Genomic DNA, 20,076 nt, shown 5'->3' with positions numbered 1-20,076 from the left:
CCTCCAGCTTCACTGTTTATGTTATGCTAACATAGCTGTGTCGCTAGCGATCACGTAGCACATCATTATATACCAGCTAGCCCAACTTCAGTAACCCTACAAACATCACTGCTGTTTAGTTTCCTGTCTTCATTTATGTTGGAAGTGATAGCAGAGCTGTACGTTTGATTTTTTTTCAGAAATCTCTCAGTCAGAACATGCAATATCATGCTTAGGTAACTAGCGAAACTAGCGAGCTAACTTCCGCTAGCTTCCTGCTAACTTCTAACTCCGTTAAATGTAATAACTTTTGTTTTCATGGATGCCTGGAAGTTAAACTTTATAGTTACACCTGGTAAAGCAGCAATGCTGATCGTTTTATTAAAGATGAAAGAATTTAGACAGTTTTTAACTCTAAGTGATGCTGCAGTGTTGCTTGACCTGAAGCATACGGAGTTTAGGACCCAGATTACTCCCAGATTTAAGAGCATCTTAGTCCGACAAATATGACAATAACAACGGCCGCTTGCATGTTCTGCAAAAAAATGTGCTTTGTTGTATATCTGACGGACAAACACCAAACCAGTTCCACATCACGGAAGTTGCACCATTTTTACAAACCAATTCTGGATCATCTGTTTCACTCAACAATCGGCCATGTGCGTATGAAAACAAAGGCACCGCGCATGCGCGTTTTACTCCCATTCTATCGCGATATTTCATTTTCCTATCGTTGCCTAACATTATACCGGTATTACCGTGAACGGTATAATATGGCCCAGCCCTACCGGCAGCTCTGAAAGGGAATAAACTTAACATTGCATAAGCTTATCAAAGGCGTAAACATCGGATAATGCTGCTCTGTGTACTTTGATTAGATGTGTTACTGTTTGATCACAAGCGTTTCCTAACAAAATTTAGACCTTTTAGATCTCCAAACAAAAGAAAATTGCTCAATGGGTAAACATGAATTTTATAGTTAAAAAAATACATTTTGCTTTCGAATCAAATTTAGACATACACAGACAATTAGACGTGTCTGTTTAAAGGCTAACAACTGGTCAACCAGATTTAGCCGTGAACACGACATGTCTCGATGTGTGGCGCTTCATGGGTTTCTTCGAATAAAAATATATTAATCGCTGTTAGCTAACAAAGAGCACATTGTGTTTATATTGTGTTGTTGACCATTTCACTCAGCGTGCTGCATTAGTCTTTGCTTTTCAAAGCTAGAACTGCATGAATATTTTATTGATTTTATTTTGGGAGATGTCAAAGATGCTTATGTCCTCATATGTGTAACAGCAAAGTACACGGTTGGAGTGTGCATCTGTCTCCCCCCTGACGGTGTGCTGGCCAAATTTAACTCGTCCTTTTTTTCTCTCCTCTCGGGCCTCTTGGTTATAACCTGTCTCTCTATCTCACTGTCCTCTTCAGACAGCTGGGGACCATAACCATTACTCTGTCAGGTGTGTCATAGCTCTATGTGCTGTCTAGTATGTGTGGCAGGTATCTGACTTATACTGTAATGCTCAGAAGTTTTTATGCTAAGCAGAACTTCACTTACTGCCCAGGGCTACAGGCATAATCAGACACACACTTTTTAAAACCTTAATTAACTGTGATATCTCTCGTAACTGCAGCTAAATTATCTGTTCTCTTCATCTCCCTTATCAACAATTTCCCTCTGTCCCCCCTCAGGTCTTTCCATTATCTCTGTCAGCATCTATACATCGCCCTGTTTTTGTTCTTTGGCACTTTATAGCATGAACAGCTCAGATATATGGCTTCGCCCCGGTCAGCTGAAATCACAAGTAGCTGTAACATGTAACCAGGGAAGAAGATGGATGGCAGAGGGGTAAAGCAGCAGAGTGGCAACAGAGCAGAGAGACTGAAAGCAAAAGAGGCACAGAGCCAAGGGTTGATTTTTACCTTTAACAGTGTATCATGTGTGACAGCTCCTCCCCCACCGCCACCATGACAAAATGACAAATAAGCCAGCATTCAGGATCCTCACGAGCTGTGAAATGCCAATAGAGTGAAACATAAACCTCACACAGACAACCGATCAATATTCATCAGCCAATTAGTTAGCTCTCTATCTAGGCCACCATGTTATTATTCATCAAGAGGATGTCAATTCACCAGATGAAATGTTTTAATTCCCAATCCCTGTTCCCACTCATACACATTCACATATATATTCTTCATCTAATCTCCTCAGAAGTGCATCAGCCTGACGGTACACACCAAACAGCTGTATGACAGCTTGTACAATATCTGTGACCAGTGGAAATTTAGCGCTTTTAGGCAGGATGACAACCGACAAGCAGGTCTGATGGAGCATGTTGGCAGCTGAAGCCTACGTGGGTGTCTTCATCTGTTGGGTTTATCTAGGCACAAACCCCGCTGGAACACAAGACACTCAACTGCACGACATGTATGCGTTTGTTTCCAGCCATACTATATGACCTTTCAATGAACTTAACCTATATGTATGAGGTATGCAGAAAAGCAGAAGTAAGCGTCTTGCTAAATGATGATGTGCAGCCACTTGGACACAGTTCACAAGAATTGGTAATCCTTCTACACTATTTGTCAGAATTTAATAAAACTTGCACATGATGATCACTTAATAGGCCTTCACCCAAATTATCCTCATGGTGATAAATTAACATATTCCAGGCACGTTTTTATAAGAACTGTTAGTCCTATTTTTTGGGTCAGATTAGTGAACCAAGATTAGTTTGCTCTGGATATGACCGTTTGCGAGCCTATTTGACTTCTTTGTTGGGTTTTAATTCTTATTAGTTTGTACAGTGCTGCCAGCAAAGCATCATTTTCTTTCTGTAATTCTTCTCTCTAACATTCACACCCTGACGAATGTGTCAGGAGTGACTCAGGGTTCAGTATCTTGTCCAGTGTCTGACTGTGATTGAACTACTAGCCTTCTGATTGGTAGATGACCTGCTCTATATCCTGAGCCATAACGACCCCAGCACCTTACTGTGAAGCCACGATTATAGAAAAAATTAGACTGCAAAGCTCTTCAGATGATCTGACAACAGTTGAGTAAATTAATGAACACAGCCACAGCCAGTTTATTTCAGTAATAGTAAAGTAATAGCAAAAACCAATGCAGCCTACCAAAAATAGTGCAAAGTCTTCTCCCAAGACAGGCACAGCTTGCTGCTTGTAATCTGGAGAAAAAAATATAAATGTAAGTTTCTCTATGTGATATCTCAGGAAGCAAAATTGGCAGTGTAGACCAGGGAGAAGAATTAAAATGAGATTTTATTTTTCTGTCATGGAAATTCAGTAAAACACTTCCCCTTGTTTTGTTTTTTAATTTTTAACAACACTACAAGGTCAGAGCACTAGTGAAAAGATGCTATTATATTTATTATGGTGTGCCTTGGCTCTTAATATGTTTATAAGAATATGGATTACTGCAAACCTGAATCGAGATGTATTATATATTTAAAAGCCCGCCTTCCAACAACACAATGCTAAAAAAACAAATGTTGTAAATCTAATACGACAGTGCTAATATGCTAGTTTATTTCACAGGTATAATGTTTACTTACCACTTAGATTTTCACTTTAATACGTGAGGATGCCAGCATTTTTTTTTTTTTTTAGCACTGAATGAGTTCATTTCTTGTATTTTTTAGTGCTAAATACAAGATATGGTACAAGTATTGGAAAAAGTAAATATACAGCTAAAATGATGGCGCTAAAATGAAAGAGACTGTGGCTACCATGACTGTATGTGGAAAAAATGTCATGGCTGTACGCCCAGTAGTTCCTGAGATATTACAGTCAGGCCTAAAACCAGTGAACTGCCTCAAAGGACAACATTAAATCTGAAATGATTAAAATTGTATATTAAATTATTTGCATAGCAGTATTGTTTGTAAGTTGTGTTTTGTGGGAATTTGTGCAGTGGTATGGTGTTCACAAAAAGTCAAGATGGAGAGGACAGCTAGAGCAAGAGCACATCCAGCAACAGGGACACGCATAAGGAATAAAAAATGTGTGTAGCTGGAAGATGTGTGTATGAGAGTGTGCCTTTTTTTTTTTTTTTTAGAAGAAGACAGAGCCCATGCTGCCCCTCTCTCTCTCTCAAGCGTGAGCTGAAACAGAGAAGATAACACAAGTTTCTCTCTGCCCACTGTGAGGTAAAGAGAGGACGGAGAGGACAAGGTGGGACGCCTGCAGCAAGCTGTCTTATCTCATCCTCCACATTCAGTCCTTCACAGAGAGATGTATAAATACCACCGGAGAGGACAAACACTATTTTTTTTCGATCTGTCCGTTTTTTTAACACACATGCACATGAATGAATGCGCAAATAGGGTTCGCCGTAATTTGTCCCTCAGTGATTGTACGCAGTAGAAGTGTGGGTTCACCCTGGTGTGTAAGCTGCTTATCCATTTACCATGCCTGCTTTACGCTCTCCACGTCTGGCGGGGGGGAAATTGATTTTATATTCAGTGACCAAGTTGAATTATTTGAGCTGAATGTTATTTGTGTTGGTGGGAATTATGGAGGAGAACACAGAAAATAAATGAGAGGGTAAAAATAATAATCGCTTTCCTCTTCTTTTTTATTTATCTTCTAGTTCTTCCATTATACCTGCTCTCTGTGATTGAATCTAAGTGACTGTCTGAACATGCGGGACAAAAACAGAGATGCAGGCATTCTCAAAGTCTAACCTAAAATGACTTCGAAATTCACACAAACACACAAACACAAACCTATCTAAATGTAAATCATGTATTTCCCCCCCCATGCTTGAGGGAAAACTTGATTCTCACTACCATGCCTCTCACAGGCAGCAGTTTCCTCAGGATGTGTTTTCAGGAACAGGCTGTGGATTGCTGCAGCCCCTGGGTATTTGTGTGTCTGTCTTTGCGCACGTGTGTGTGTGATTGTAGATGAGGTTATAGGGTGTGGAGAGCTGATGAGATGTTGAGGGCAGATTAGTTCTCTAGTGTGTCAGATGATCAGTGTGTGCGTGGTCTCGTGTGCGAGAGCGCATTAATGGTTGTTGGTCTGATCTCATCTAATCTCTCAATGAGAGAGAGCAGCCTTCTTTCGGCTCTTGAACCTCTTCAATCAGCGATAACATCGCAGCCAACATGTCCCTACACCCATACTGATGTAGCACATGCGTGTGCCCTCCATATATTCCAGCTGCAGCTGTCACATGATTCTGCGTGTTGATGCCTTTGCTTTTTTTTCTCATTTCTTTTTTGCATGTGTCTGTAGTTCCTAGCGGACCTTGAGAGCAACCCTCTCCTCCGGGAGAGTGTAGAGTGCCAACGCCTCCTGATGGAGGGGATGAAGTATCACCTTTTACCCCAGCGTCGGCCCCTGCTTCAGAGCCCCCGCACTCGGCCTCGCAAGGCCACCGTAGGGGCCATGTTCGCTGTGGGTGGCATGGATGCTACGAAAGGTACAACAGCATCTCACATCCAGACACAGGTGATGCTGTGGTAGAGGAGGACTGAGCTTACAGTTAAACTGTGACAAATGCTACAAACTGAGAGTCGGTAACTTCCATTTAGAAAAGCTTTGTTCTGATTGATGCCCATTACAAACAGAAGATTTCAATAGATGGGGCATCTCTGCTCACAGCCACAGCTGACATTACCATATTAAGGGTATTCCTTCACTAAACAGGCTGTTTAGGGTAATCTGAAGGGTTTTTTTGCTTAAAGGAATTACTTGTACATTTGCTGACCGCATGTGTAGTGTGAGGAACCGAGTCGGTTCTACAGGAAGTAAGGACAAGCATAATAGGTTCACCTTAATAGCTTAACAGATTCCACATTAATGAGCAGCTCCTTTAGTTCTACCTTTAAATGAAATATTGAGCATCAGTGTCAACAGGTTTAACACTATCCTACAACTGTGAGAAGGCGTTATCAAGAAGGTGCAAGTTTGAATTGTTTTTTTAATGCATAAAAGGACAAAGTGTGAAAAAGTACAGTTTAGAGAGTTTCAGAATTAATAGCACGTACTTCTTCTTCTTTCTTTTTTTTTTTTTCTTTTTTTTCAGGTGCCACGACTATTGAGCAGTATTGTTTACGTCGAGACGCCTGGAGGCAAGTTGCCACCATGAGTGGACGGAGACTACAGTTTGGTGTAGCAGTCCTCGACGGGCGTCTCTACGTAGTTGGAGGGCGAGACGGACTCAAGACACTCAACACTGTGGAGTGTTACAACCCACACAGCAAAACCTGGAGCGTCATGCCCCCCATGTCCACACACAGGCATGGCCTAGGTGAGGGCAGTTTGACAACTTATATTTTCTTTTCTTTTTGCTTTAGATTTTGAATTTTGAGTCAAGAAGGTAGGTGTCCTGTTTGGGCTGTATTTATACTTTATCTCAAATTTAGTTGCCTTCGATACACTCCTGCATGTCTTCACTTTGTGCTGTTCTATAAACTGGACTTTACCTTACAAATTTTGATCAAAACAGAAGCTTAGATGCACCTTACAGACACACCCTGCTCCATTGTGGATAAACTGTGTCCCAAAGATATTAAGCACTGTGATATAAAAGTAAAGTTTTGAAGAAAAAAAATATTTGGTTATGAAATTGGATTCAATCCTTCAAACGTTGTCCTTACACTTGCTTCCTAACGCAATAAAGTGACAAAAAAGAGCAACTCAACTGCAGCGGATCAGCAGATTCGGTGCCACGGCTCAAGAACACTTCAGCAGGCTGGTTTGAGCCCATGTTTCTCATTTGAAAGGCATCTCCCCACTCGCAGCAGTGTCCTGCTATTACTATAACAACATTTGATAAGGCGTGCTGTGCTGTTTTATTGTGTTTACGAAAGTGTGCAAGTGTGTGAACCGTGGTGGGTTTTCAAACACATCTGGCAGCACAGATGTTTAGGCAGATAAATCCCTGAAGTACAGAGGTGTCAACATGCTGCTAACTCTACATGCCTAATGCCCTGGGTGTAGTTGCACACACACATAAAAACTAACACCTCTTGTCCTAAAAGTATGATGCTTTATATGTGTGATGCTTTGCTTATCCTGGCTGATTTGGTTTTGAGAAGTTTTCATGATTTAATAGTACGTGTGTTTATCTTCTGCAGGTGTGGCTGTTCTAGAGGGACCCATGTATGCAGTAGGAGGACACGATGGCTGGAGTTACCTCAGTACAGTGGAAAGGTGCAAAATAACTTCACACTGCTGTTTTTTTTCTGTGATATCAACCCAGCTTTTTAAAGGGTCAATTCATCCAAATTATTAAATAGTGTCACTTACTTTGTCTGGTAGTTAGTCATATGGGTAAACTTGGGTTTGTATGACCAGGTTTTGCTGTTCATATCCCTGCTTTTTTATACTGTTTTTCTGTGGAGAAACGGCTGTCTCTCTTTAAAATGACATTTTACTGTTGACAGATATTTTGATTCCCTTCTTAAACATTACATATTTCATTATTGGTAAGGCCTAGGTCACACTGGGTTGCAACCACTGGTCACGAGGAAAAAATGGACGTTTCCTGAGCAGTTAGTGAGGGTTGTTTGAGTTTGATGGCAGCTGCTGTGAAATGATTGCTAAAGCCCCACTCACACATTTTTCCCTAGTGACTGGAGGTTGCCAGGGAGTTGCTGACCGGTCTCTAGCCTGTGTGACTGAGACCTTAGAGATACAGGTTTTTATGCTGTGCCTTGAGCAGGATTGAGAAATTACACTGTGTCTGTCAGGTGGGACCCTCAAGGACGCCAGTGGAGCTTTGTTGCAAGCATGGTTACACCTAGAAGCACAGTGGGAGTAGCTGTTCTCAATGGCAAGTAAGTGATCTCACAGTTCCCCTCAGGTAAAAAGTTACTCAGATTTGCTTGTTCTAAGTTATATTAAGTGCATTCAATATTAGCGCATCTGTTTTAGCACAAAACACAGCTTTGGCCGTTTGTTATGGAGTGTAGACGTTTTGGTTTTGGAATTAGCATTTTGCATCTGTTACACATAGCGAGCCATATAATTTGTTAGTTAATTCAAGTTTAAAGGGCTCCAAAAGGCATCAACATCACAAACGCAATGTTTGTTGCCCCTGATATGTTGCTGTGGACATTTGGAAGTAGCAGAATGCAACCTCAATTGAAATATAAATGTAAATATAAAAAAATAAACTAGGATGCTCAAAGTGCAGCATTAAATTACATATTTCAAAGTTAAATAATACCAATACAGACAAGATACTACAAATGAATCATAGTGCAGGCGCCAGGGGGGTTAAAATGTGATATTCTATATTTATTTGAATGACTTTAAGCAAAAGTATCTGCCAGCTAAGCTTGAAGCCAGTGTTACCAGCTGCTGATATTTCTCTCAAAAATCAAATAAAAAATAATTTTATGCAAGATGTGACTTGATACGTGTGGCATAAAGAGAAGATTTTGTAAATATTTTGTCATTTGAGAAACGTGAGACCTGAAACCTTCACAATCTCGCTCTTTGTTTGGAAGATAAAAGTGTTACGTTTATACTACTGTCACTTCCCACCTTCTTCTGTAAGACACGTGAGGCAGTAATGGAAAGCATAACAATATTCATTCACACACATGCACACACAGACGAACATTTATTTAAATAGCTGGATTTAATAAGGCTTTAGGGCTTTTAGTGCCTCGCTGGCCAAAGAATTGGAAGTTATTAGAATCAAATATTGCATGTTGTTTTTATTATTCAGGGCCTCAGAGACAGTGAAATGCTTTATAGATGCTAATTAATACAGAAGCAACGGCTAACCTTGCCCAGCAGTTTTGTGTGTGTGTGTGTTAGTGTGTGTGTGAGCATTGCTGTGTGCTTTGGTGAGTGTGTCATGTACTGTATGTGCTGTGTACTCTCAGAGCGCTTTGCCTGATGGAACTTATTACTTGCTTGACTGGCCCCGTTTCATTTTTTTCTTTACCGTCCCAACTTCACATCCATGGACACACACACACACACACACACAAGGACACACACACAGACTGACTGCTCAGGGTTGTGTTGCACCAAGAGTGATGGCTGATTGATTTTTCCCACCTCATTTTGCCCTCAAAAAAACCTTCACAAGCTACACACACAGACACACACATATGCCTGTCTTCCACCTTGTACCATCTGCTTCAGTGTCACTAAATTGAAAAGGGACTTCCAGGGTCCAGAAATGTTCAGAGGGATAACACCATCTTCCCTCTTCCTCAGATTGTATGCAGTAGGAGGTCGTGACGGCTCATCCTGCCTGCGTTCAGTGGAGTGTTTCGACCCCCACACCAACAGGTCAGAGACCGGGGACTTCATCTGTCAGCAACTAATTGCTGTCTCCTATTTTGTTTCCTGTCTACATGTTCCTCTAGTGAAGCGCTTCTTCCTGTTAGGTTATTTACCCACAGATCAAAGGAGACTAGTAACCCTCACAGGATGTTAGAACAGACAACACTGAAAAAAGCTTGTCATGTACTTTGATTAAGGTCTACTGGAAGGACTGGAAAGAGTAAAGTAATTTTCAAACAATATGTTTCCCTCTCCTTTTTTTCTAACTGTATTCTTCATTTTTAGGTGGAGTGGTTGTGCCCCTATGGCTAAAAGGCGTGGAGGTGTGGGCGTGGCCACGTGGCACGGGTTCCTGTACGCCATCGGAGGCCACGATGCTCCGGCGTCATCCCTGGCATCTCGGTTAAGTGATTGTGTGGAAAGGTGAGTCCACATTTATGAATGTGTTTGCTTGATTTGAAATATGCTAAAGTATTGTGGTGCTTATAATGTGTCTGTCATACAGTGGCAGCGTTTGTAAAATTAATGGAAAGATTTTAGTGTCTTTTGAATCCTCATTGCAATGTGCAGAATTATTACTCATTAATCTTGCTAATGAAGATACTAAATGGGAGCAGGATTTGACCTTGATTTAGTATTGTGTGTATTATAATTGAGTGTAAGACTACTGTCAGCGCATCAGTAAGAAAGGACATTTGAATCTCTGCTCAAGGACAAAGATGCAGCTGCTTACATGAACAAATGAACTGGACAGTGCAGCACACTGTGGCTTTGGTAGTGGGAAAGCAAGTGTGATAAAGAAATCACAACAAAGATTTGTGTTCTTGACTTTTCTACCACAGTGTTTGATTGTTTTTAACAGTTTTGGTTGTAAAATCGTAGAAACGTGCTGATTTCAATTATTGGATATATGTATATATATATGTGTATGTGTGTGTATGTATATATATATGTATGTATATATATATATATATATGTATATATATATGTGTATATATATATGTAGGTCCCTCATCCTATTCATGTAGCCCCTTCCGCCGGGGTCTATCACACCAGGCAAGACCCCAGGTGCAGGCTGTGTAAAGATGCCCCAGAGACAATCCAGCACATAACAGCAGGGTGCAAGATGCTAGCAGGCAAGGCATACATGGAACACCATAACCAAGTGGCCGGCATAGTGTACAGGAACATCTGTGCCGAGTATAACCTGGAAGTCCCGAGGTCAAAATGGGAGATGCCCCCAAGGGTGGTGGAGAATGACCGAGCTAAGATCCTGTGGGACTTCCAGATACAGACGGACAAAATGGTGGTGGCTAACCAACCGGACATAGTGGTGGTAGACAAACAGAAGAAGACGGCCGTAGTGATCAATGTAGCGGTTCCGAATGACAGCAATATCAGGAAGAAGGAACACGAGAAGCTGGAGAAATACCAAGGGCTCAGAGAAGAGCTCGAGAGGATGTGGAGGGTGAAGGTAACGGTGGTCCCCGTGGTAATCGGAGCACTAGGTGCGGTGACTCCCAAGCTAGGCGAGTGGCTCCAGCAGATCCCGGGAAAAACATCGGAGATCTCTGTCCAGAAGAGCGCAGTCCTGGGAACAGCTAAGATACTGCGCAGGACCCTCAAGCTCCCAGGCCTCTGGTAGAGGACCCGAGCTTGAAGGATAAACCGCCCGCAGGGGCGTGCTGGGTGTTTATGTGTATATATATATATATATATGTGCATATATATATGTGTATGTATATGTGTGTATGTGTATGTATATATGTGTATGTGTGTATGTGTATATGTGTATGTGTATGTATGTGTGTATGTATATGTGTATGTATATATGTGTATGTGTATGTATATATGTGTATGTGTATGTATATATGTGTATGTGTATGTATATATGTGTATGTGTGTATGTGTATATGTATATGTGTGTATGTATGTGTGTATGTATATGTGTATGTATATATGTGTATGTGTGTATGTGTATGTGTGTATGTGTATATGTGTATGTGTGTATGTGTATGTATATGTGTGTATGTATATGTGTATGTATATGTGTGTATGTATATGTGTATGTATATATGTGTATATATGTGTATATATATATGTGTATGTATGTGTATGTATGTATATGTATATATATATATATGTATGTGTGTATGTATGTATATGTATATATATATGTGTGTATATATGTGTGTATATATATGTGTATATATGTGTATAATAATTTTTACGTTATTTTTACATTTACATTAATTCTGTATATATTGTATTTCGCAGGAATAGTTGAACACCTTGAAAAATGGGCTTATTTGATAGGTTGAAAAATTCCCTGTGAAATATTTAGTTGAAGTCATTTTTTTATCTGCTTAGCTTTGCGCACATGTTGCAAAACAAGGAAAATAGTTTTCCTGGTTACGTCCAAAGTTTGAAAAAATACAGGCGAGCAGATCTACAGCTGATGAAATCCTACACATACATTTAATTAGGTACATGTAGCTGCTGTAAGAACACAGTTTGTGATTTTGGTGAGACTAACGTCACTATTTTATTGACTTGTTTATACCTACCCACACTTTATTCCAGATTTGGCTGGTGAGCAGAGATCTCTGTAAAGGTGTGTTAGTGTCATACAGTGATGAAACAACTCTGTGAAGTTACTGTGTCCAGCTGTTTTGCTAAGAAGTGGTCACAGCATGTGACTGAAGCAAGATCCTGTCATTTCTGTTTTGTGAAATTAAACAAATGAGATGGCACAAAGTGAGGGGTGAAAATTAGGTATTTATTTTTGAATAGCCTGTTTTCCTTTACTTCCAGTATTCATGTTAAGCTGAGCTAATGAACATCATCTCACGCCAACTTCAAACCACTGAACTACAGTGTGAACTCCTGTGTGCAGGTATGACCCTCAGACAGATGTGTGGACAGCTGTGGCTCCCATGAGCATCAGCAGAGATGCCGTAGGTGTTTGTCTCCTTGGTGATCGTCTGTACGCTGTGGGCGGGTATGACGGCCAGGTGTATCTCAATACTGTGGAAGCTTACGACCCTCAGACAAACGAGTGGAAACAGGTACTGTATGCAGACACGTGCACAGCGCAGCAAATCTGTGTCTCTTTAACCTCATTCACTGCATTTTGTGTATTCACAGCACTTCACTTGTTCCACATTTTGTCATGTTCCTGTCTCAGAGGTCCATGGACCATTAGCCTGGTCTGTGCTCTGACACTGTCAACTATTTGACCTTATATAGACAGGTGTGTGCATTTCCAAATCATGTCCAATCAACTGAATTTCCCAAAGTGGACTCCAGTCATGCTGTAGAAGCATCTGACCGATGACCAGTGGAAACAGGATGCACCTGAGCTCAGTTTGGAGTGTCATTGCAAAGGCTGTGAATACTTCTGTACATGTGATTTTTTTGGAATTTGAAAATTTAATTTAATTCAGTTTGGAATAAGACTGAAAGTATGACAAAATGTGAACCAAGTGAAGCTTGAGAGTATCCAGAGAGGGCATCCAGGTATGAACACACACACACTGATTGCAGTTCAGTAAAAAACGTGTAGTAAAACACAAATGTACAAATCAGTAGATGAAATGTATAAACACTCAGTCACAGTTTGACCTTCCCACAGCTCCTCTCCGATGTATCTTGGCATGTTTTCATTGTTATGTAAATGTGTGTTTTCCTCCTGCTAATATTGTCCTTGCCGCTGGATATTGCCGCTCAAAGTTGAGTGATCTCATTCAGCGGCTTTCAGGAGTCTCTGCCACTCTTCAGTTTATACCCCATCTCCCACGTAGGCTCAGAGGATTTCCAACTTTGGTTGGCAGATTTTTCTGTTAAAATCTGCCATTTTAGAGACAGGCACCATGCTGAGAACAAGAGAGGTGTGGGAGGAAGGAAGCAGAATGCATTGAACTGCTCAGACTGGCAGGGAGGGACGAGGACAAACTCAGATGAGAGAAGAAATGCTGAGACCATTAAATATGTCCTGTATCTACTGTCAGAGACTTAAACAAACAAATCAGTTGGTGTATTGTCAGTGCCATCCTAGTGGCATCACTTCCACTCTTGGCTTTGGCACAAATCTGTCAGTCTCAATAATGCCAAATCGAGTAATATAGGTGCTAAAAGGAGGCTCAGCATGGTTTGTCTGTGCAGTAACAGTGATGTCAAACATAAGCACTGATGCCTTCTCTTTGTTCCTCTTTTTTTATTATTATAAATTATGTGGAAATGAGTCCGTTTGTTCAAAATGATATTAGAAGAAATTACCTTGGCATTTCGGCATAAAAACCTGTCAGCTGGTTCAGGTGGTTGACTCATGTCTGCTGCTGCAGTTACAGCTTCACTGTGTTCCCCTGAAACTGCGCTGTCACCACTTACTGATGCTCTTTAAAACACCACCTCCACCACTCGGTTATCATCGTCACTTTCTGCTCCCTGCTGGGCTCACTGTTGATATCAACAGCATGCATTCCCTGCAGTCACATAATAACCCATTTCCTTCCGTTCACTTTCAGGACCCGTTTACTCCAAATAACTATGATGGGTTATTTCCATCTGCAGTCAGTTTTTGTTTGGCAGCATCACTCTATTCTGGGATCTCCCTCCCATTCGGTGCATTTACAGTTCTGGTCAAAAGTTTACGTACACACATCACTGGCCTGAGTGTTTTTTAAAGTCATTAAAGATGTATGCTATACAATCATTGCACCCTGGAACAAAAACAGAAAGAAATAACGAAATAGCCCAAAATTATCGTGGCCATGAGTGTACGTAAACTTCTGAGCACAGCTATACACACAAGTCAAGTCAAAAATAGCACGATAGGGACACCGTAGGTTGCAAAGAGGCTTGCAGAGGCAGCAGAGACTGCAGCTGAAGCATCTTAAAAGTAAGCTCTGGATGAGGTTTGATAGTAAAACTGAAATTGGCTGCCACTGAGATCATCCATCACCACCTAATAGATCCAGACTGTGGAGAATAGCACACCTAAAGCAGCCAACAAAGTCATTTCAATTCTGTTTAGTTTTTTTTTTTTCTCAAGCTTTAAATTATATCAAGTAGTCTTCATTAGTAAATTCAGCGTAGTCAAGAGAGTGCGCGTCTGTGTATCAGCACGTGTGTGCTATCCATCTGTATATGTTAACAAGGTGCTTATAAACTTTTAAGTCAAACAGGATATTATCATTCCCATAGAGTCATGTTTCTAGTTAGTTTTTTGTTTTTTTCTGGTATTGACTCGTGTTTTGGGTGGTAAAGTTTGAAGGTTGGCGGTTGGATTCCTGGCTGCTCCAGCCTGCATGCCAAAATATCCTTGAGCAAAATACTGACCCCTACAATCAGAACCCAAAGTCCCGATGCATTGATTGGAGTGTGATTGTGTGTGTGAATGTTAGATAAAAATCACTTGTTAAAAAAAGTGCTCTTTGAGTAAGTAGATTGCTGTATAAGAATCAGTCTATTTCCCATTATTTTGGATCACTACCCTCGGGCACGGGGCAGATATTCTGCTGTAGATTTATTTACAGCATTTGTACTCAAAACTGTTTTTTTTTTATTGAGCCAAAATCAATAAATTTGTTCCCCCAAAAGACTAAAATGAAATTAAATAATTGCTCAAGTGAGCTGCAGACCATTTAAAAATATAGCCGTATCCAAATTTGCAGTCTTTACATTCAACGTTTTCAAAACTATGAAACAATGCAAGTCAGTAGTTTAATAGTAATTTTCAGTTATATAAACAATCCACATCTCTGACTGTGTTCCTCATGTTTGTCCTGTTATCTTTGCAGGTAGCACCTCTGTGTCTGGGCAGGGCAGGCGCGTGCGTGGTGGCTGTCAGACTGTGAAAGCACAACCTCACATAGTAGATGGCAGACTGTTCACCATATGGCTCGCAGACCCTCCTCTTTGCCACCGCCGACACTGCTGGGGACACCGAGAGGTCTTTCCGGCCACACCAGGAAACTGTTTGCGAACACTCTTCAGCAAAGACACATTTTACTCTGCGTAATGCCGACTAATCCTTCAGATTTTAGGCAGATTAGGGTTCAGGTACATGTCAGTAGCTCTCCGATAAAGTTCTCACGTCCCGATACTTTGTGCCACAGAAGTGAACTGCCAGAAATACACATGGCAGAGAGGAAATCTGCAGTGTTTATCCGAGCTCGACAGAACAGCTGTCCCACACATACCGTACGTGCACGTCTAAATCTACACGGCTGCTTTCAGCTCCCATTTGTGCTGAGTAAAAAGGTGGAAGACAGAGTGAGATTGTCAAAACTGCCTCATCACGTTACGCTCTTCGTTTCTCCAAACAGTATCTGATGCTGTGTACTGATGCTATTTTAAGATAGTCCCTATTATTTTTATGCTGCAGTTGGCAAGTGCTCTTCTTCCCCTTGCTTTTTCCCACCGTTACCCGCCGACAGATGAAAGAAAGACTTTTGACATAATCAGCACACCCTCACGAACAGCGATTCTGTGAGGAACTACAATTTTCATGCAAAAACATTTCATGCTTCATCAAATATTTCTGCGCATATGTCTTCCATGTTGCATCAGCTCACATCTGAAGCCTCTGCAATGCTGCGGTATGAAGTTTATCTCAGCTTTTTAATATTTTATTTTTCTTTAAGTTGCGCCAGAAGATTGTCCAACTTTTGACTTCGTTATTTGTTTTTAACTGCCATTTTTGCACAACTCTAGGTCCATTAAGCAGGATATTTGGGTTTGAAGTGTGTGTGTGTGCGTGTGTGTGTGAGATGATAATGGTGATAACACTGTGATCCTTTGTTGATCCCTGCAGGAAAATTTTGTTTTCAATTTCCCCCAGACCACAGGGTCAGCTATTTACAGACAGGGTCTGTTCAGCTACCGTATTTTTTCCCTCCGCTGTAGAGGTTTCTTCATTTCCTGTGTGTGTGTGTGTGTGTGTGTGTGTGTGTGTGTGTGTGTGTGTGTGTGTGTGTGTGTGTTGGGTGCTCAGAAATTGCAAGGAGTATATTTTTATCTCAAATGAGAATCTTCCCCTCACCACATCTTCAATTCCCTGCTGCTTTCTCTTCATCCCCGTTTTCCCACTTCATCACCGCACGTACACACACACACACACGTTTGCTTGCACCGCTTTGCTTTAGAGCCCAATTTCAGGCCCAGAAAAATGAACAACAGACCATGTAATGAGACCATGAATTTAATAACGTTGATTCAGCCGGTGCCGATATTTTGTTTGATGTCGAGTTCAAAGCGTTATTGGATTCGATGCTACTGTAGACAAAACATAAGACATGAGGGGCAGATGAATGCTGTGGAACAAACTGTGGGTCAGGAAACGTAGGGAATGCAAGGTTCTGACAGCAGATTCCCTACCGGCACACGGCACAAAAATGTCATGCTGCATCCTTAATTGTGCATTTCCTGTCTGTTTCCTATTGGTCATGTTGTGCGTGTGTGTGTTTGTCTGTCTGTCCAGTGCAGAGCAAGGAAACTCCTGACAGTGAGAGGCAAAACAGGCTTCCTCTCTGAACTGACAGATGTAGGGCTAATGTAGCCCCCAGGATGCACTTTACAAACACACACGGACATATTGCACACACACAAAGACACACTTAACCACACAGCTGAAAGCCAAGCGCCCCAGGAGCCGGTGAAGACTGAAAAGCCGCCCAAATTTGCCAGCTTGACATCTAAAAAGCGGAGACGCGAAGGCTCTCAATTCCCCTCTGCCGAGCTGATGTTTATTCAAGCCTAATGCACTGCTGCATTATTCTATTTTCTCCCCCACCCTTGCTTGCTTCTTCAAACCTGCCTGGTGTTTATTTAGAGTAATTCTCTTCAGATCACAGCAGAAGAAGTGTGTCATCTCCACTGTGTTGTATGATTTCAGCAAGAGGTTAAAAATAACATAAAACACATTCCAAATCTAACTATAACTGTATATTATGTACATAAATAAATATAAAGTCTGAATGTAGTCTTACTGCATTACGGTGTCTATATTATACACTTCCCACTGAAAATGCTGTGTGTTATTGTGTTTTGTTTTTTGTAACATGAATTCAGATGATGAAGCGATGTAATAAAAGCGGTCTGTGGGAAACTGCACAGCTGCTCGTCTTTTACAAAATACATTATGTATGTACAATATATGCTGCTGTAGCTATCATTGGTCTTTTATACATTAAAGTCAAGATGTGATTTACCACTTCCCGTGGCTTTTTCCCTGCTCGACAGAGGCGTTTTAACAGCAACAGCTAATCATGTTTATGCTACAGATGTTGCAGCTGGCAGTTTGCGTTTGTCACATTCACAGTAAATGCCACTGTGGTGTAAATTTGGCTCTTATTTCTAACAGCACCCCCATTGGTGCGACTCCAGCCAAGGCCCTATGCAGTTCAAAGGTTTCTGTGCAGGTTTTTGGCTGCTGAAGTGCAATTCTGAATGTATTTTCATGTGCCTGGAGGTTAATATGGATCCTCATTAGTCTTAAGTGCAGCTCCTCAAATGTAAAAGCTAAACACTGAACCAGAGACGCCACAGCTGTTCGAGGCAGAGTGGAACAAGTGTGCAGGGAGGAGGAATGGGGGCAGTTTATAGATATTTTAGCCTCAGGACAGTGACCAGTAGGCAAGTGATTCACTCTGATATTTATTGCAGAGGAAGCTTTAAATCATAAGTGCTTCTGACAAACGACTCCCGGTGGCGTTCAGAGATGATGCTGGTGACCTTGTCTTGCCGCCTTACTGCACCTGAGTCTATTTCCCCTGACAGCAGCAAGAGGGAGACACAAAGTGGTCTGCTTCATTCTGCATCCTACACTTGGAAATAACCGGTAAACACTTACATCTGTCAACATCTGCATCAACGCAGCAGCAGAATAAAGCAGATATGCTGTGCAGTCAAGCGCTTGTGAGACCCACAAAACTGTATTTTTAATTCTAGTAAAGACCCTAAAGTTTGTGGAGACTGACTGGTGTGAGTGTGTATAAAAAGTGTGTATAAAATCCTTTATGTGGCGCCCAGTAAAAGCACTATATGGCTTCAATAAAGAGCTGGAACAAACAGAAGGAAATGACAGATACTGTGAATTAAGAGCAAATTTCCTCTTCATTTTGGGGAAAACAAATGGGAAAAGGTGCGTTCATTACTGATGGTGTCATCACGGTGCTGGCACTCGTGCAATCCTTCATCCACAAATGGTGTCATCACTTTGCGGCAAACTCGATGTGTAAATTTTTACACGTGTTTGTTTTGCCTACGTTTTAATTGCAGCTTTGAGAAAGAAAGTGTATGAGTGCACTTTGTTGTGTTAACACTGTCAGAATATTGATTTGCAGACTAAAAATTCATCATAGATGTTTACAAGTCAACATCATGGTGACAGTTTTGTCACAGTTGTCGCATTTGGAGCTTTTAAACCACCACGGGTTGAAATTTGACTGTTTTCATATCCGTGATCACTGGGGCGAGAAAAATCATCAGCTGAAGATTATGAGATGCACTAAAATAAAAAGCTCCTTAGGAGGATCTCAGTGGTTACTGACGCGGATCTGTCGACTGCCAAAACTGCCTCCTAGTATCCAACACACACAGGGTGACTCCATCTTGCATGTGTTGTGTTTGGATTGCTCTGTATTCTGGTTGTGTGGTCTTGATAAGGGCTCACTGTATAGTCTAGGACTGATTCTCAGTTTCAAGATTGTATGTAGCATGATTGCTTGTAGTGCTGTAATAATGCCTTTTATCTTTTATCAGTATTAATAAATGCATATACAGCAAAAGAGAAATAGGATTGTCGTGCAGGGGTAGCCCGAGGTTCAGTACCAATTAACCTGCCAAAAATAGAATATTTAAGGAACTGCTCTCCTGCTAGGCTCCTGTGCTCTGCTAGACACTGAATGCCTAGAAAGTGTGGAGAAAAAAATAATACCACAGGATTGACAAAAACCTCCAGGATCAGATTTGTTTAAAAGAAGGGAAAAAAAAAAAACCTTAAAAAGAACATAAAGATATTTCAAAGTATCTTTTCAGGGCAACTTGTAACACCTACATAAAACTTGCATGATTCCTGGAGGGCAGAAACATATTCACTTGGGATTTTTTTGTGAAAGAATAAGGAGGAAGGGGCAGAAATAAAATACCATGAGAATCTCATTTCCTCCGCAGCTGCAACGATGGAAAGCTGAAATGGTTCACATAATAAAGGAAATAAAGGAAGTCATTTTCAGTGATTATCTGTCAGCTTTCACTATGTCATATAGACCTGCTTTCTTTATATTTCGTAAAGTGCAGCAGTTCCTTTTTTCTTTCTATTAACGCACCGCATCCTGCATAAAAGCTCTGCTCGCATTGTCTCGTTGGCAAAAACACTTTCATTCATTTTTCATCAGCTCGTTTTTTCATCTCTCTCTGCTCTAATTTTACCATTTTGCTTGAAAATCATACAGCTGCTCCCTTCAGTGCATCTTAATGAGATCTGAGTCAGCAGGGTGTATTCTGCTTCAGCATGCCAGAGCACAGACAGGAATATTTGTGTGACACAGCTGGCATTTCATCCCAGCTCTCTGCCTGGGTTGTACACGGATCATCAGAAGGTCATCAGCATTTTCTTTCTGCCTATGGGCAAAATGAGGTAACACAAGGGAGGCAGAAGTTTCTCCTAATTTATATCGGGTGGGTCATTCTGTAAAGCACTGAGAAAAGCACTGAAATTGGTTAACTTCCAAAAAGGACATCAGTGAACACCCAGAGGACAGCAGAAATGAAATGGGACAAAGATATGCAGATAGGCATGCC

General features: G+C 41.2%; 1 protein-coding gene across 1 annotated transcript in view; it reads left to right on the top strand.

Annotated features, from left to right (window-relative positions):
- Nucleotides 1-17,482, top strand: part of klhl5 (kelch-like family member 5) — a 40,984-nt gene extending 23,502 nt beyond the window's left edge. The window contains exons 6-13 of the mRNA XM_085276931.1: nucleotides 5,254-5,440; nucleotides 6,047-6,271; nucleotides 7,101-7,176; nucleotides 7,716-7,802; nucleotides 9,202-9,276; nucleotides 9,556-9,693; nucleotides 12,167-12,338; nucleotides 15,072-17,482. Coding sequence (XP_085133057.1) covers nucleotides 5,254-5,440; nucleotides 6,047-6,271; nucleotides 7,101-7,176; nucleotides 7,716-7,802; nucleotides 9,202-9,276; nucleotides 9,556-9,693; nucleotides 12,167-12,338; nucleotides 15,072-15,128 — 1,017 coding nt within the window. The 3' untranslated portion in view covers nucleotides 15,129-17,482. The remainder of the gene's footprint in view (nucleotides 1-5,253; nucleotides 5,441-6,046; nucleotides 6,272-7,100; nucleotides 7,177-7,715; nucleotides 7,803-9,201; nucleotides 9,277-9,555; nucleotides 9,694-12,166; nucleotides 12,339-15,071) is intronic.
- Nucleotides 17,483-20,076: the final 2,594 nt, after the last annotated feature.

Source organism: Mchenga conophoros, linkage group LG6 (assembly GCF_057382185.1).
Source record: "Mchenga conophoros isolate Kocher_MC1m ecotype Shallow Benthic linkage group LG6, M_conophoros_male_GT1.1, whole genome shotgun sequence".
Lineage (NCBI taxonomy): Eukaryota > Metazoa > Chordata > Actinopteri > Cichliformes > Cichlidae > Mchenga > Mchenga conophoros.
The sequence above is the reverse complement of the archived record's forward strand: the minus strand, read 5'-3'. Positions and strand labels throughout refer to the sequence as shown.